The sequence below is a fragment of the Podarcis bocagei genome (assembly GCF_964188305.1).
Source record: "Podarcis bocagei genome assembly, chromosome: 5".
Taxonomy (NCBI): domain Eukaryota; kingdom Metazoa; phylum Chordata; class Lepidosauria; order Squamata; family Lacertidae; genus Podarcis; species Podarcis bocagei.
Genome location: NC_138129.1, coordinates 54,101,937 through 54,120,903, shown reverse-complemented (window position 1 = coordinate 54,120,903; position 18,967 = coordinate 54,101,937). Strand labels below are relative to the sequence as shown.

General features: G+C 41.9%; 1 protein-coding gene and 1 long non-coding RNA gene across 4 annotated transcripts in view; one reads left to right on the top strand and one right to left on the bottom strand.

Moving 5' to 3' along the window:
* EIF2B3 (eukaryotic translation initiation factor 2B subunit gamma) overlaps window positions 1-18,940 on the top strand; it is an 84,140-nt gene extending 65,200 nt beyond the window's left edge. For all 3 annotated transcript variants that reach the window (XM_081193215.1, XM_081193216.1, XM_081193217.1), the window contains exons 11-12: window positions 11,672-11,775; window positions 18,724-18,940. In XM_081193215.1, coding sequence (XP_081049341.1) covers window positions 11,672-11,775; window positions 18,724-18,776 — 157 coding nt within the window. In that variant the 3' untranslated portion in view covers window positions 18,777-18,940. The remainder of the gene's footprint in view (window positions 1-11,671; window positions 11,776-18,723) is intronic.
* The window catches only part of LOC308586563, a 30,731-nt gene continuing 14,400 nt past the window's right edge, over window positions 2,637-18,967 (bottom strand). The window contains exon 3 of the long non-coding RNA XR_014007945.1: window positions 2,637-2,701. This is a non-coding gene — a long non-coding RNA (uncharacterized lncRNA). The remainder of the gene's footprint in view (window positions 2,702-18,967) is intronic.

Here is an 18,967-nt window from a genome sequence, read left to right as displayed (position 1 = left end):
TGGCCTCCATTTGTGCGGTGTGTAAAAATGCATTTGATGCTTGAAGCTAATAAATCTTTAGCAGCCACTTAAACATGTCCCCTCCCAGTTAAGGGACCGGAGAGAATCGCTGCCCTGATTTGCACTTTGATGGCAGTGGGAGCCCCTCCCCCTCACAGACACCTCACAGAATGTGTGAGCCAGACACACTTATGGCATGTGATCTGCACAGATCTCACGCCTGCTGTCCTCACCAACCAGGCAGATATGCTGCATGACTAGGGTCTCCATCTGAAAAGATGTCATTGTGGAGGATCACTTGACTTGCATATTCTTCAAGGGGAATGCAAGTGGATGAGCTTCACATGCACAATACAATATGAAGTTCGCTTGAGGTATTGTTCAGTAATAGCGCTATGCCTCTTTGTATACTTTAGACACTTGTTAAATGAGGTAACTTGCCTAATTAGCTAATTTACAGGTCAATTCAAGGAACAGGTGAGGATAAAATCTTGGACAAGTGTTGGGACAAGGGCCTGGTTACTTGAAAGCTACCAATATCATGTGATAAAACAGACAAGGGATGTCACTTGTGGGGATGATGACTTGAGGGAAGTGTGAGGAAGTGAACAGGCACTTTGGTGTCTGAGGCACAAAATCCAAATAGCACCCTTGCCACAGGGCACTGTCTATGGGGAAATTCTGCTCATGCTGCTTGAAGATGAATGGGCATTGCGAAAGCAAGCCCTGTCCTTTTGTATAGCTCCTGTTCATTCAGTGGAGTGCACCAAGAGAATTGCTCAGTTTAAATGCTAAGGATCATTGTGATGGGAATCAGTGTGGTCAGACAAGGATGTTGAGGTGAAAGAGCCTGGATAAAATGTTGGGAGTTTTGAAAGTGTTGGGGAGGAATAAACAAGAATATTTGAACACAACCTAGATGATATATTTGGCATCCAGAATCTGGAACATTCTACAAAGGCCAGTACACCTGGTCCCATCACTCTTCACTTTCAGATGAGCAGTGGCTTTATTTCAATGAAACGTTTTGGGAGATAAAGATTTTACTCCTACTGAAGCTGCTGCTGTGAGCTGGCTTACATTATTTTATTGTTCTTGATTGTTTGTAAGCTGCCTCAATTATAGTTTATATGGAAAAATGGGATAGAAATATCTGGGACCTTCTACAGTCAATCATAGTTAGGAAATGAGCTGCTGCTTGATGGTGATTGTGTTTTTCTAAAGCACCTTTTCAGTTACCTGCCTGAGTGAATGATGTAGATGCATTCACTGTTCACTAGGCAGCAGGCTGATGGGAGAAAGAGCACATGTGTCTAGTTAAGCTCCGCTGCCGCCTACCACATGTCTCCAATTTAATGCTACTTTCTATGAGAATGTGTACAAGGGCGGGGGAGGGGAGAGAAAAAACCCAACCAGCAAGGCAAGAGGAGTTGGCTGCTAACTGCAGATTGATTGTGAAGTTTATGAGTTGTTTCCTCGATGGTGCCAAATCAGCACCTGATGTACAAAGTTGCGAGTGATCTGAAGAAAGTTCTAATTAAGCCCAGGGTGGTATTGGGGATTTATAGGGGTACAAGCACAGAAGCTTTCTCCCACCCCCACCTTGTATAACACGTACAAGGGAACAAGCCTGCTGCCAAGGCAATATTTGTGTGGCATCATAAAATATATTTTACAACATAATCCCTCTTGAGTAGGAATGAGAAAATGAAGTTGTTTCCAACCTCATAGTTGCGAAGCTGCAAATAATGTGGAACTCATGTGGAGATGATCAAAACATTTTATATTGTGGTGGTCTGCATCCTAGGATGGTAACTGTCATAGGAATGCCTCCTCTTCCGTTGCCGGTTTGGCATGCTGCTTGTGGGGCTAGACTAAGGGTGATCATATGGGACACACTGATGCAGGCTACTTATGTCCAGTGATAAATGGTAGATTCTTTCTGGAGGACACTTTGCCATCAGTCAGGCAGTATGGGCTGAACAAAGTGCTCTGGCATTAATGTGAACCAGAATTTGTTTCTGTTCTGGAGAAAGCATTTGCCCCACAAAACTGAAGCAGCACGAATTTGGAACTCCCTGTTTATACTGAGTGGGCTTTGTGGAAGATGTCCACCACTTAAAAAGGACAAAAATATTCTACATATAAGATTTATATTTAACGCCAAAGCAGCTCTTGCCAAAGACAGACAAGAAACAGCCAGCAAGATGCTTGCTTTGGCATTGGGCCTGGCCAACTATGCCTCTGGAGCTCCAGGATGAGCTCTGCACTGCATTATACTAATAGAGAATGTCGCTTCTTGACACCTTACATGTCCTTCACCATTATGAAGGACTCTAGTTAGCAGACCACCCAGAACCCATAATGGCCCATAAGCTTGTAGGAATGCCCACTGGATTTAATGGGAGAGGGGGATGATGCTGTTGCCCTGCCCAAAGACCAAGTCCCCGCTTGAAGAATTGAGACATTTGTAGCATTTGCCCCCATCCTTCCTAATTTTACATGATGCTTTTTACAGTGAAGAGTTCTACAAAACTGTTCATTGCACTTTGCTGGAAGCAATGATGAAGGTACATAACTGAAAATATTGCAAGAAGTAATGAAAATATAATAGCACTTATGTGACTTCTCTCTCTCTTCCCCTCCTCCAAGTCATAAGGCTGTTGCACTCTGTTTTAAAGTTGGAGAATGGTACCTAAATCTGAAGAGAACTTATCTGAATGGATAATTCCCCAAATCAAGCATATGAAATATGGAGGTACTTTATATGAGAATAGAAGGTGATGGGGTCTGCTGTTACTGCAAACATTAAGCTGTTTCCCAAAACAGTGCCATAGCCTTTATTGCCTTATTGAATTCAGCAAGTGGCCACAGTAAGAAATTCTCATGCTGTTTTTAGAACAGGTGTTTTTAAAAAAAGAAATCTGTTCTGCTCTTAGGCAGAAAAGTGAAAGGATGGAGAGTGCAGGTGCATTGCAATGAGTGTTTGGGCTTAAATTCGATCCAGAGGTCTGTGGGATATGATCTCAAAAGTAATGATCTGACCACATGAGGAAGAATAAAATGCCTTTCCATCATGATCCAATGATCAAAGATAAGATGTTCCAGTAACACAAACACTGTAACAAATACATGGCTGAAATAAATGTTATTGTGTTAAGCAGTTGTGAAATAACCTAGGGACAGGGTTTTGACAACTGCGCTAATAATTCCTGAATAGAAACATATTTCGGCAACAACTGAAATGTATCTAAGCAGTTCTGACAAGCAGGTACTGTGACATCTCTGTTTTGGATTCTGCTTCAACAATCATATTAAGCTTGTATTATTTTATCTGCAAATTGCTTTGCAAAAAAAATAAAAAGTCCACATTAGCTTTAAATGCCATAATATTCAAACATGGGAAACATAGTCTCTGTACCAGCTGGAACAGCTCTTCTGGGCATAACTGTGTTGGTGATTTTTATGCCGCATTATAGCCCTTCTGATTGGCTCTGTGGCATATTTGGTCAGATTTAAACTTGCATTGTCGCTCCTCCTGCTGCTTTGCTTCTCTGTAAGCAATGTAACTGACTGAATCTACAATTATGGGTGGCTTCGGAGTGGGGTAGAGAAGCACTTAGGAGCAATTGTACCAACAGCCTCTGTGTTATATTAGACCTTTTTCCAGAAACTGACTATATCATTACCTTGAAAACTTGTGAATTAAGTGAGCAATTCTGAGTTCCGGAAACGAGTCAGATCCATAGATCAGTAGTCCCTGAGAGTCATGCCCTGACAAAGCAGTCAAAGGTAACATTCTAGTCCCATCACAATACAGGTTAGCAGATTCCAGGCTTGTATGGAATTTAAAAATCCACTGTATATCCTGCCACATCTGTGGGGCTGCCAATACAATACATGGTGAGATCTGTGGTTCCCTTAGGAGCCTTGAAATGTTGAGCCAGTCTTGACACCCTTGATACAGATGTCGGCATTTTCTAGGACACCAGGTCCTGGAGTCACAGACACCAGCTCTGAGACAGGTTGATCCAGATTGTTTTAAGAAGCTGAACGTTCAATACAGCTGCAAGATTTCTAGACTATCCCAGGTTCCAACATGAAATATGCATATTCAAAACTTGCAATAATTTTGACCAAAAGGATGAAAGCTTTACAAGTTATGGCTAATTACACTTTCCTGTCCCCTTACTGGGCTGAATGATTCACCACATATTCCTTCACAACTCTTCAGAGCAGCATAAGCCCTCGTGCAAAATCCAGCCAGGGCTTGTTGAAGTGTACCACATTGCCAGCCTTGCCCTGTGTCAAATAATAGGTGGCTGCTGCTCCATTAGCCACTACCCTGGCATTTAAAAGCACCACATAAAAGAATAGGTGTGTTGTGCTTCTCCATGTCTGTAGACTGGCTGGAAGGCAAGGGTTTGTCATCCATACCTTTTTGGGTAGCTGAGTCTAGGGCTGGGGCACTGCTTGAGGTCTTGACCTCAGTCATCTAAGCTCCTTTTCCTCCATGGCTGTTCATTACTTTAATCACTGAGTCCTAAATAATTGGCGGGTAGCCTGTAATTATGGGCTGTGTTTTGGACTTCTGCAGCCTGTTCCTTGTGTGCTGAACGCTGCAGATTTTAGTCTCCCACCCTTCCCATTCCCCCACTCCTCCACACTATGTTTGATTTCACTCAGATGCATTTTTCTGGGGCTAAAGAGAATAGAAGACCACAATTCCTTGGCTCTCTCGCTACCTTTAGGTGGTGGAGGCTTTGCTTTTCTCTCTCTCTTTAAGTATAGAGTTAACTTCCCTCAACGCACTTGATTTATAGACAGATAGCAAGCTTTGAAAGTCAGCAGTTCTGGCACTGTGTAAATCAGCCTTCCTTATTTATAGTTTCAACAGGAAAAGGAATTATTTCCCAATTCTTTACATTTCTTTCCGAAGTAATCGACCACCCTGTCCTTTGGTTTAAAGCTGTGTAGCTTTACCACAAAATGGGGGGGGGCGGAGAATGAGGCCTGGGATTCCTCTGCTATAAAAACTCCAGATTGTATGTTCTTGGACATTGCCTTTAAAACAGCTTCCTTCAAGCCCACACAAGAGATGGCCTGTGTCTTTGCCTCCCTCCCTCCCCCTTCTTTCAAACAATCTCTGACCTCTTAGAAAAATAAATAAAAGATAAAGCAAGGCCTGGAATGCTGCAGAATGAGTATACATTTTACTCTCTGTTGTTTTCTGCTGGGATTAGTTGTTTACAATGGAGGCATGGGGGAGGGGAGGGGGTGGGTTGCGGCTTTACTGAAATTAGAAGCATTTCAGAGTCATCTTGTTAGGTGGTCTCTGCTTTAAAGACTTAAATCCTTGTAATCTCTCCCCCCCCCCAACTTCTTGGTCATCACTCCTCTTCTCCATGCCCCCCCCCATTTCTCTCAAAAGTCAGACTCCCAACCCCTTTTTCTCTCTATCACACCTGGTCAACACATTAACATATTTTAGCATCAGATGGCTGTGTCTGCATTAGTATCACAAAATTGGGCTAAATCCCTTCCTCTCCAGAGAAGACCAGTTCAGCTACTTGGATTTGCTTGAAGCCGATCAAAACTCCTAGGTGTAATTACAGTTCTAAGTCAAACGGTTTGTGATGCATCACAGTTTTGTTGTGGTTGTTAGCTTTTTCATTATTAAAAAAAATTAAAAACTCTTTAAAAAGCCTTTTAAACAAAACAAAAAAAGAACACAAATTATGCTACTGAACTTAAAAACCTGTATAAACATTCATATTGATATGTATACGTAGCCTTCCAAATTTAATGAATAGATGCCATGTTTTCACAAAGGTTTCCATTTGTTGGCTTCCTTATCCCAAGTTTCACAATCTCAGTAAGTTTAGACATTTGTACAATGTGCCATGCTTTGGAGAACCATTTTTAAATTGTAGTTTTTTTGGTCTGTGCCTATTTTTAGCAACTAATCAATTGGCCACCTCCAATTGTGATGCCCCTTTGCTCATGAAAGGGCTTTTGATCTCGTGTAGAATCCTAGAATTGTAGAGTTGGGAGAGACCACAAGGGTCATCTAGTCCAGTCCCCTGCAATACATGAATCTTTTGCCCAACGTGGGGCATGAACCCACCACCGAGACCCTGAGATTAAGAGTCTCATGCTATGTCATAGGAGCGATCAAGTGGTGTCCGCTAACAGCACAGAGAGGTGGTTTTTGCCAGTTTCCCCTTCTCCCTATAGCCCCTTGTGCCACTCTTCACCCTGTCCTGGAGGGTCCCCCAACTCCTTGGAGCTAGTTTTCAGTGGGAGCTGCAGAGTGCTTGTGAGAGGCAAAAATGCCTCCCTTGCTCTTCCACTAGCATGAGCACAAGAGCACCAGGTGAGCATGTCATGTTTATCTCTCACCATTCCATCCAATAAAGCAAGTACGTTGTAATGTCGGAAAACATTTCCATGCCACATTATCACACAATAGATCACATCTCCAGCATTTATGAATGACATAATCATAGTTTTCAGTTTGTTGGGGCTCAAATACTATTATTATTTTATAATGTTTCCCTCATATTAATATTAACTGGCAAAGCAAAACATTTAGTACAGATTTTATCCCAGTCAGGCACTGAAACAATTTTGTTCTCCATTTAAAGATTTGTTTCATGCTAGTAATTAACAGATAGCAAATTGACAGTGAATTCTAAAGAACATTTTTGGAATCGTTCCAATTAACAACTAGTATTTCAAAATCAGTGAATGCTGTTTTCATATTTTCCCCATTTCTCCATTCTGTATTTCAATAATGAGATCTTGTTACTGTCTGGTTTTCTGTATACTTAAAAACACACAGTTTCGTAAAATATACCCAAAGTGGTCTGCGGACTACCTTCCTTCAGGTGGTCTGCACTGTTTCAGTGAAGAACTCACTTGCCTTTTGAATTCCATAGAATTCTGTGGAATTCAAATTGTAATAGGATACAATACAATATAAGAAATAAAAAAGCAATAAAGATACAAATAAAAACCATACAGCACCTATCACGGCATATTGTGATTGCTACAAGAGGCAGAAAAATAATGAATTGGTCCACCAAGATCCTCAGCAATTTTTAAGTGGTCCGTGGGGAAAACCACTTGGGAGCCACTGAATATACCATTATAAAAACAAAACCACTACAATTGCAGAACACGTAAAACAGTTCCAAATGGAACAGAACGGAGTATCTTCCAATGGGCTTGTGCCATGTATTTAATGTGTCATTTTCAGTGCCATGACAAAATAGTGAGAGTTTGGGCAGGCTGTTCTCTTTCTCTTTTGAATTCTGCAAAGAAACTCATTATCATTTACCCTCCCAACCAAAATTAGATAACATTTTCCTGCCAAGTTGTCAGTATTTGTGCATGTATACTAATTGGCACATGTTCAAAGACAAAAAGAAACCTCAGGAGTGTATTAATTCTAATAGCAGCAACTCTGCCCATGCATGACAATTTTAATTTCATCATTTTTCTTAGACTTATTAAGCAAAGAGACCACCCTCGTTACTTATTAAAATAATAATAATTACAAGATATCTTACAGGTTTTTCAGTGCAATAAATACAGTGGTACCTCGGGTTAAGTACTTAATTCGTTCTGGAGGTCCGTTCTTAACGTGAAACTGTTCTTAACCTGAAGCACCATTTTAGCTAATGGGGCCTCCTGCTGCCTCTGTGCCACTGCTGCACGATTTCTGTTCTCATCCTGAAGCAAAGTTCTTAACCTGAGGTACTATTTCTGAGTTAGCGGAGTCTGTAACCTGAAGCGTATGTAACCCGAGGTACCACTGTACTATTCTGTCTCGTAATGTCTTTGTTGATATCTGTGTTTTATTTTGTATTGATTTTACAGCCTGAAATTTGACTATGGCTCTTAAACAAAGCTTGAGTTGCGGAATTTAATGGACATTAAATATATTATGATTAGCATAGAGGCTGATTTTGTGTTTACATTGGCCAATTTGTATACCTTTAAATCACTTGTGACTTGTTAATAAGGTGAGCACTGCAGATTTTAGCATCAGAAGATATCTACTTTCACAGTGCTGAAAATGTAGATTGTCCTTTTTGCAACAATAAATGTGTTTCCCATTAGAAACCACTCTATCCGATACATTCTTACATAGGTGACTGCTAGCATCAAAGCTGTTATACAGGCTAATGTTATATTTGTAGTTTTATAGGGATACAGTACTCAAAACTGGAAATCAAATTGCCAGGAAATCAGATGCTTACCACATAAGAAAATAAGCTTATTTCTTGACAGGGGTGGGGGGACAGAAAGGAGTCTGAAATAAAATAAACACAAAATTCTTCTGTTGGCAGTCTTTATAGTTTGATTTTTAAAATGTGCACAAAAAAGCATTTGCAAGTAATTTCCAAATGGCTGTATTACATCTGTCAGTGAGTGGAAGGAACACCCACAAAATGTGTTTTACGTCTTCAATTTGTTTTCCACTCCTGTGGTAAAATCTGGCCAAACTGCTCTATTGTGGGGCAGGGCCCTAGTGGGAGCTTAGAATTATCAGTGTGTTTGAAATCCTGCATTATAGATACTGAATTTAAAATGTTTCCATCCCTGGAAGCTTTTGTCATCCTGGAGCTGGAAAATACGTTTCCCTTGTTTTGCTGGAATCTGACATCCAGAATGAGATTTCTGCTCTTTCGCGGATTCTTTCAGCCCAACAGATGTTGAAAGCAGCCAAATTTTGTTTCTTAATAAGCCCAAACAAGAGCAGTATTAGAATGCCGTTATTAGGCCAAATAAAAGCCACAAAACATTAAGCAAGCTTTTGAGTAACACAGAACTCTTCCTCAAGCTCCCTGTTTAAAAAGGTGATGGAGGAGAGGGTGAGGGTATTTGCCTGTTTGCCATATGTCTTAAGAGGATGCTTCTGGAAGTTCTTTGCAGACTAATTGATTTCAGTTTTTCCCAATGTAAAATATTTTGTAACACCAAAGCATACTGGTATAAAGAACTTACCCTTTGAAAATGTAGAGGTGAGCAGTTTACTTTATGTATCTCCTGAAATCACAGCCTAGCATCACAAATGAAGCCGGCTTAGAAGCTTGGGTAAGTTCAACAGTATGCGAGAGAGTGTGCTCTTGATTTGTTTTCCATGACATTTGTTTTAGAGTCACTTGGAATCAAGATATTGAGAAACTTTCAGCTTGGAAAGTTATAGTTTGCAATTCTCTGTGATGGCAAACCACGGGTATCTTGCAAGGGCTGCACCTGAACTCGGGGTGCATTTTTAAAAATCCCAACAACACTCTGGGTTTCCAGTGTGTAAACCAGTGAATCCTAGATACTCTTCATGCTAGCACTGTTGTGCAGTAAATGGAGCTGTTGGAAAGGAAGCAGCTGTGTCAGTGTAGCAGGGATAGGGAGCAAAGGGAGAGAGAGAGCTGTCTACACAGCCTTTCCCCTCTATTAACATCTCAATAAGAGGCCTTGCCAAGGCAACCTGAGCTAGATGACTCCATCATGCATAACTGTGCAGCCTTGCTGTGTGAGAGGGGAGGCAGTTGGGCTTACAGCAAGGAGAGTCTTGCCTGTTCAAAATGTCTCCCTTTTCATACCATAGGCCTGCTCCTCTCTGAGCCCTATGATGTCTTAGAGAGGGAGTTAAATTCTTTTCAACAAGAGGATTGTCAACTCAGCTTTGGCTGGAGAAGCTCAGTTCCCAATTGTCTGAGATGGAAGTCGGTCTCCTTAGCAACCCGGGGCATTATAATCGTATCCTTGCGAATTTTCATTAAGTCCAGTCAAGGTCTCTGTCTTGATAGTTGAAGCCCTGTATATGCTGCTTGTGCTCACAGGACAGTCTGCCTGCTTTGACAGCCGTGTTCCACTGGAACAGTGACGGGCAACCAATAGGGGGAGCAATTTCTCAGGGTCTAAATCTATCCTGTGCCAGGAGACTTGAGTGCAGCTTTCTTTAGCTGCAAGCGGGCAACTTGGGAATGAAACATGAAAAGCTTGAATTTTACATTTCAAGTGAGGCTGTCACTTTCTTCAACCAGAAATGAGTAAATGTCGTAAAATGTGAAAATTATTAAAACTTTCCCCCAATTCATCCAGGTTTTAATAGCGCTTTGGAATTTGATACCAAACACTAGGTGATGAAAAGAAATATAGATTTGTGTCTCATTGTGAAAGGGCTTAGGGAGAGCACATAGAATTCCAGCCTTTTGGAAGTATCCAAAAAGCATTATGATTTCTGCATTTCTGTGTGCTGTTATTTTCTGTTTCCACACGTAATAGAAACTCCTGGATTTGCATTGTGATTCCTGCATTGCAGGGGGTTAGACTAGATGACCCTCATGGTCTCTTCCAACTCTACAATTCTATGATTCTGTTACATAATGAAATCACATCTGTTCAAGTAGCTGGATGCCTATGTAGCTTTTCTGTTTTTGTACTTGCTTGTCCACAGACAAGAAGCCTATGATCTGACAATGCTTTGGTATGTGTTTGAGAAGGAAATTGTGTGTAATGCCAGTGAATATTTCTAACACTGATTTTCACACTCCCTATTTTGTCTGATGATGGATTCTCATGAGACAGAGATGCAAAGGAATAGTACCACTTAGATGTATGATTTTGAGAGAGCTGAAATTAGGAATCTAGTGCTTGCTTGCTTGCTTGTTTCTCCTCTGACTCTTTAACTGTGACTTAAAACCATCCTTTTGCAAAGACTGTTGGCAGGGTAGTATACCTTTCACTATTTTGGCTGTGTCCTTGTTATTCTAGCAAACAGTGTGCAAGGTTGCACCAATTGGGAATCCCTGAACCAGAGAGCATTCCAGGCTTTATTTCCTTGGCTTTTGTTGGTTTAACATAGCAGGGTATTTGTGTGTGCATGAATACAAAGTCAGTGGCAATATTTACCCTAATACAAAAGGGTGGGGGGAGCTCTGCAAGGCAGTAGAAGCTGCAAATAGAAAAGCATCCTGAATGTGAAAGGTGGCAACTGTCTTGTCTTTGTCCTTTTGTATGCTTCCTTTGTGACATCTGGCAGCAGAGCTCTGTCATAGCAACTAAGCACCCAGGCTGGGAAAGAAGAAGACTGGAATTGGAAGAAAGGCAGGTTTTATATCCCAGGTCTGCTCATAGGAAGCTGCCTTACACAAGGATAGGCTATTTGTTCATCTAGACCAGTATTGTCTGCTCCACTATGACTGGCAGTCATTTTCCAGGGTCTCAGGCAGGGAATTTTTTACTCACCTACTACCTGATCCTTTTTTACAACAGAGATGGAATCTGAGACCATACATTTATGGTTCCTGTCCCCTGGTGGCAGTAGCGGTGCTATTGTTGGTCAAGGAGTCACTACTGTTCTTGGTCTAACTTCCTGCTGCATTTCAGAGGCAGCATGGAGTGGTGGTTAAGAGTCCTGGACTAGGACCTGGGAGACCAGGGTTCAAATCTCCACTTAGCCATGAAGCCCTCCACTGCATGACCTTGGGGTAGTCACTAGCTCTCAGCTGAGCCTACCTCCCTGGGTTGCTGTGAGGATCAAATGGAGAGGGGGACAAATGTGTATGCCACCATGAGCTCCTTGGAGAAGGTGGGATATAGGTAATAATAAAACAAATATCATAATAATAAAGACCCATTTATAATTGCATTACAGGTGCAGCTTACAGAACTGTGTTGTGTGCCATAATGCAGTGATAGAGAGCGGAGCCGATATCAAGGACTGCTTGATCGGAAACAGCCAGCATCTGGAACCCAAATGTAAGCAGATGAATGATCTTTTAACTTTACCACTGTTTTCTAGAAGGGCTACTATTCCTCATCCATCACCACTTCCAGGATTTATCCTTTCTCAGGTAGAGCAATATGCAAGTGCACATGATTAGCGAATCAGTGGACCCAAGAGAGTACATTGGTGGTAAAAGCAACATCGTGAAATGGAGATTATTTAGAATCCTGCCCCAAATGTAGACAATAGCATACTAAAAATAGCTCTGTAGTGAATAAAAGTTATCCTTAAAATGATGGTGGCCCTTAAATCACACACAAGTGTCAGGCAACACAAGGAGTTACTAACTAACTAGCTGTTGTCACATGCCCCAGATCAGGTATGCTTGGTGGCATGAATACAAGTGGGAAATTAGATTGTGGCCATTTTGAGGAGAGGGTTGTCAATATATCCATGATCTGATCCATTGTTGCCAGTCTATAGTTTGGTTCCTGGATTCTCATGGCACCAATTTCAACAAATAATTTAAATTATTTGAAAGTACCTCCTAAAACGTATGGGCCTGTAAAATGAGTTTGTGTTCAGAGGATACGCAGCTTGCCAAGTCGGACCATGCTGCCTCTAACCTTTGAAAGTGCTGGCAATAGAAGTTGCAGGGACCAACATGCTGTCTTGTGCCTGGAGCCATGAAACACACACTCGAATCAAGGTGGAACATACACACGTGAAATAAAAAGTAGCCTAAAACAGTTTTGCCACAATCATGAGGTGCATCAAAAACTGGTCCCTACAGTACAAGGAGCTGGTATTGAAGTCTTAGCAACTGCTCATCTGAGCTGGAGAGCCCATGTTTGATCAAGGACTAGCTGTTTAAACTATCTTCTCTGAAACCAGGGTTTTAAAATGAGTGGAGAAGGGAGGGTTGGTACCTCCTTTGCTTGGGATGTAGAACTGTGACAAAAGCATTGCACCCAAGTGGTTAATTTGTGGTAGAAATGGTTGGCTGGCCTTCTCTCGCAAGCTGATTTTTAGGCTTTAACTGTCTGTAATGGAAAGGCTGGCTGGATTTGTATACACTCTGTATGACCCGAGTTGCAGAAGTGTTTACACTGTGTTTTGTCATTTAATTTGGACACTAATGCATTTGGTTCTCATGGGCATGAACAGACACCACGAAGGCTTTCTGATCATAACGATTTCGTCATTATTTCTTTTACTTGTTTAAACCACCCTATCCCCCACAGTGTAAGCTGGACAATACTTCAAAGTAATAAGTAATGAATCTTCTAAATTCTGCCTTTTAAAAAAACCCTCATGCTCATCTTGGCCATGGATAATTTGCTGTGGCTTGGACTTTGTTGGGTTGCGAGAACTTCCAAAGTGAGGAGCAGCCCCAGGAATACCTATTTATATTCCTTGACTGTTTGCTGTACTTACCCCAATCAGAAGCGGTATTTCCTGTTGCTATCAATTGGAGCTATTGCCACATCCCATCAAGAGTGCACTTTGCTTCCACTATTCCATTTTTCATGTTCGATATTGAAGGGAACGCAAGAGTAATCTAATCTTGCCTTTCCCACTCACATAGGCCAAATCTTCGAGATTTAGCATATCCCAGGGGACATGAATGGAGCGATCCTAACCCCCAACCCATGCTGCTAGGTGTTTGGATTAAGCGGAGGTATCTCTGTAAGGGGCAGGGAGGGTCTGACACAGACTATTTTACAGCTACCACAGGCAATGTTCCCACTGATGAGAGGCCCCAAAATGGGTGTTTTGAGGGTGGGGTGCAGAGGAACATTGGTTGATTTGATTTATTATATTTTTATGCCGCTTTTCATTCAAATGAATCCCAAAGCGGCTTACAAACAGTAAATAACAATAACATGATAGAACATAATAGAAAGTCACAAATACAGCATAAAGCATATAGACCGCCAGTAAAACAATTACAGTGGTACCTTGGTTCTCAAACTTAATTTGTTCTGGAAGTCCGTTTGATTTCCAAGACGTTCGAAAACCAAGGCGCGGCTTCTGATTGGCTGATTAGCCCCGGAAACAATTCCAGCAGCTGAAATGGATGTTCGGGTTCCAAAAAACATTTGCAAACCAGAACACTTACTTCTGGGTTTGTGGTGTTCAGGAGCTGATTTGTTCGTCAACTAAGCCGTTCGGGAACCGAGGTACCACTGTACAGAGAACTGGGCTGGCAAAGGATCAGCTGGCTATTAAGCCAGCCCCTTTGCAGAAGAGAGATGTGAAATTGGAGCTGTAGAAATAATGTGTATTCTAAATGGATGCCAGATTGAGCTCTCTGCTGTGCCAGCCTGGCGCTGGCACTCCCCCCCCCCCCACCTACCCTCCTGACCAATAGGAGGCAACAAGGCTTCAGATGTAGAGGTGGTGATCAACAGTTAGGGTTACTTTGTAATCCAGGAAATAACATGCCATGCAGCATTTTCGTTCAGTTGCCCAACTAATCTTACAGCTGGGAAGCGCTTTCTGCAACCCACATTCAGTCTAGTCCACTATAAATTGAACCCACTGGAGTTGACATTTGTTTTGTTTTTGTTTGAGGGCTATCTCCCAGTTATCCTAGCAGATAGCTGTTTCTCCTTCTTTTCCCCATCTTTATTGAATATTTGACAACATCTTATTTCCTCTTCATCGTTTTTTCCCTCTGGACCATTGCTTCTCTAATAGTGAAGTAGGCATCCCTTGTGAGGCACCTGCAATTTTTAGAAAAGATTCAAACTCTGCCCTGACTCTACCACCACCACCATATATTATATGTATCTTGAAAAAGAATCTTGTTCACAGGTGATTGATTATCAGTGCTAAATGCCCATTGGAAATCAGCACTAATACCCAATTGATCTTCTTTGGTGGGTAACAACCACTTGTTTCCTCCACATGCATGCAAATGCGCACACAGGCAAACAAACACATTGTTTACCCAGTTACTTATTGCCTTGACCCCTAAGCTAAGAATTAAAGTGAATGTTGCAAACCATGAACCACTCTTCCAGTTCCTTGGGGAGTATTGAGTGATGATCCTGTTGACTTGGTAAGACCCATAATGACAGCTTTTGAGGATGCCTGCTCTAAAGTAAGTCTGGAGTTCCTGTGGCCAGTCTTCATATGTCATGTGTTCTGTGTTCTTTATTGTTTTTGTAGGTCCCCACAATTTGCCTCAATACGTTCACATACAGTACTTACAATTTGATGACCAAAAGCTTAGCTAGTACACAGTTATTTTGCTTCAGTGTCTTGTGGACAGTGTTTCATTAAAGGCAGCTTAATCCTTCCTCATGCCATTCTTTATACTCAGCTCTACATTATACTCAGTTCTATGTTTCTGACCCTTCCAATTCTCTGTTATGCTGCTGCACTTCCTTGGTCCAGTGCTAAGGATTTGAACATACTTTTTATTTGCTAATAGATTTATAAACTTAAGAAATAATATTCTTCAAGAACAGATGGGTATATAACCCTTTTTGGCATGCTGCTTCTTATGGTTTTGTAGGTCTTAAACAATTTGTTATAGTCATGAATCCAAGAGCTGCAAGCATTCATCTTTCACATGCCCATTAAATATAAAGTCAGCTTTACAACCCGCCTGGCACATTTGTTGTAGCCAATAGCTGGCAGTAGCCTTGTAATCCAGTTTTACCTTCTTCAGTGTAAACCAAGCTAAAGTTAAAAGGCTGCTTGTCTCCTTAAAATGTAAAACGTTTCTCTCTTCTTCTATAATAATGATCATACTTTTGCAGAAAGGTCAGAAGAGATCAGACTCTGAATGCAGAGGTCTATCCTGGACTAGAATCTATCACAACAGGAAACTGCTCTGTGTGGCCTGAGGTTCTCTGTAAACAGCCCATGTGAGTCAGAGACCTTGTTGTTAGCTGTCCAAATCACTGCATGACATTTGTATAATCGCAACTGTGCATCTGGAAGGCCTTGGAAATTTAACTCCAGGGAACTGACTTTAGGGGCTGTGTACATGCAGCCTACAGTGGCATCTGCATATGGGTGGCTCTGCAGAAATATAGAAAAAGCACATTGTAAGAACCTGCAGTCCCATTCATCTCCTGTTCTTGTTTCTCCCCAACTCACCTTCAGAAGTGGGCATATGCACCTGGAAATGCTGACAATGCTTTCCACAATTTTTCTACATATATTTAAAAATTATTGTTTAGCTCTGCTTCACAAGCATGCCATTTCTTCCTCTCTCATTATTAAATTTAGGGACTTGGTTGCAAGAGTAGCAGGTCAGGCTTGATGAAATCTCTCTTGCTCAAATAATAGGAGGTACCCATAAAAAGACAAAATATAGACTGATGTGAGCTAGATATGAAAATATCCAAATTCTTGCTAATCCAAGAAGATTGTTATCTAACTCTAGGACTGTTTGTTCACAATAAAATATAGCACCCCTGTAGCAGCTTATCTGCAACATGTGATTGCAGAATCAGTGACAGGCCCCTTAAGAGATTGCATATAGCCCTCTCATTGAGACAGAGCCACTGAAAGGGAAGGCCTTGCCAGTCTGTTCTTTAAGTCTTCAGATGACTGTGGTTCTTGATGGAGACATCATCTATACCTGAGTCAGCAATGAACACTGGGAGCTGCCCAGGAAAGGTGCTGAATTCAGAACTTTGAGGCAGAGCTAGTGGTTTCTTGCTACAGCTGGATGGATATTCCAATCCTAGATATTTGCAGAAGCAAATTCCTCCTGTTTTGCCCCTAGTTGCCTTGTCCATTGTTCCTCTGTAAGACATTTACTTTCTTGCCCAGCTCCCAGCACTTACACCAGAAGACATCAGTCCATAATTAATCCTGGTTAAGCAAGACTTTTCACTGTGGGAATAGCTTTCTGAGGCTAACTAACTAAGTAGTTATTGTCCAGGCAGAAGTCTCAGATTAATTGTTTTTAGTGAAAACATTTTGATAATAGATATTTTGGCTGTTTACCCGACAGGTGAATGCAACAATAGGGATTAACTACGTCTTTCCCCATTTATTACACCTGGGAAGACCCAAAGGCGCTCAGCCTACTGAAACACCCCATTATAGTGAGTGCATCAACTAACAAAAGTCTCCTATTTAAATAGAGCATTGCATCCTAGGAGCTGCAGTTGCCCCTGTTGATGGCTAAAGTGTACAACACCATCCACCACATTAGGCCTGTGAGGCACCACTGAATTGTCTAAATAAATCCTGAGCGGAATAGAGCAAGCATTTGTGAGAAGCTCCCACTCCTGTTACCAACACAAACAAACCAGCCCCACACCACCTGTTTCCCTTCTCCCTCACCACATGGAACTTCCGGGCCCCACCTCACCTCCTGACCTCTAGCTGCAGCTGCTCCCTGCGTCTGTGGGTATCCCCTCTATCCCACCTACCATCAGATCAAGAGAGAGAAAGGAGTTGCTTTTTGCACTAGCTCAAGCCACCCAGAGAGTGTGCTTTTTCATCTTTGCATTTCTGCAATCTCAACCCCACCCTCTCCTTTCTATTCTGTTTTTTAATATTATTGTTGTTATTATTATTAATTCATCTCTGGCTTTTCAGGAGTGCTCATACACAGCGGAGTCTTTCATCACTACTGTATAATAGAACAGGAACTCTGTGCCAAGGACTGTTTTCTATTTTATTTTAAGGGTTTATAAAACAGTGTATGTAATTGAGTGAGTAAACTGAACGTTTTCTGGAGCCCCTGAGGGCTGGAGCTTCGTGGTGGTCCTGGGTTTTGGCCCTCGCCCCTTCTCTCTCTTCCCACACACCCTTTCTCCTCCTCCTCCTCCTCTTTTACAGCTTAGCTTTGCCATCACCAGCAGCAATCTGTCTGGAGCTAATTGAGCAAACAACAAGGAGATGCTTTCATATTCCCCCTGAAGGCAGGGCTCTCCAGGACAGATGCTGCCAGCGAATAGCTGCTGTCCGGTGGAGGAAAGCACTTTGTCATGAATGCCCACTGCCATGATGGAGTTTTGCTAGGACTGAGTCATTTCTGTCCCTGTGTTTATTCAAATTGCAGTTTGATTGCAACAGAAGTTCATCAGCCTTCTAGATCCCAAGCTTTCTGTGAGGGGCTCTCTGTCTGTGTTTCCCAAGGAGTTTGCTTGTTGCAGCACTCCTCTGTTCCCAGCAGAAATTCCTGCGTAACAAGTGACACATTTTCCAAGCCATTCAGGTTGGAGCACCCAGAACAAATGTGCCAGGCAGTGCTCCCTCACCAAGCACTAATCAGACATTTTGATGTGGCTCTGGATCTGCTTGGCACAGATGCTCTCAGTCTGAAACAATTGTGCCAAGCAGAGCCCAAATTCTGGGACCCTTTTGAAAGCACCTTCTTTAATCCCTCTCTTTTCTTTGCGGCTTGAATGCATCTGTAACCTTGCCAATGGCAAATAAAAGACAGCCTGGTAAGAAAATTTTGAGGAGGTGGAGAATTTGCAAAACCCTATCTGGGTTTTAGAACAGGGTGCAGCCAGCTGAAAAGAACTGCCTCTCGACCCGGGACTGAAAACTCCCATAGAGCCCTTTTGTTTCTGCTAATTCTGGGCCCACTTCCGTACGGGGCTGACAGAAGAGGGTTCAGCTTCTTGCCAAAGGGAGGTTGGTCTGGGTGGGGTCGTACTGTGATTTAGTTTCTACAGCATTTCCTTCCTTTAGGCCAGTGTGACTCCACGCTGATTTCCAGATATACACCTGCCAGCTACAGCTGCTGGTTGCTCTCTGCCTTTGTTGCATGTGGCAGTGATTGATACTTGTAAGCACTCTCATTCAAGGCACCTTCTAATGTTTGGTTAGGTGCCTGCCTCAGACAGGAACAGATCATTTGTTTACTGTGCCTAACTTACCAAAGAATCTGTACCCTTCCCCCTCAAAAATAAATAAATTCATTTCTAAATTGGATAAGGCATAGGTTTTAAGTAACTCATTTTTTAAAATGTGTTTCTCTTTCTCTCTTACAGCTAAGCACATTAATGAAGTTATTATGGGTACTGAACAGCTGATGGAAATCTGAATTTGACAGATTTAAATGAAGGTTTTCTGGCTGCCTGAGCTTATGGCATGGCTAGAGCCTGCAGTCCTGTTTCATGATCTGACTCCTAGCATCGTTGACACCGGTATCCTCTCCAGCTTTTAACTTCTTATTTACACCTTAATAAATAAATATTTACAAGAACATCTCTCTGTTTCCTCTGTGTGACTCTT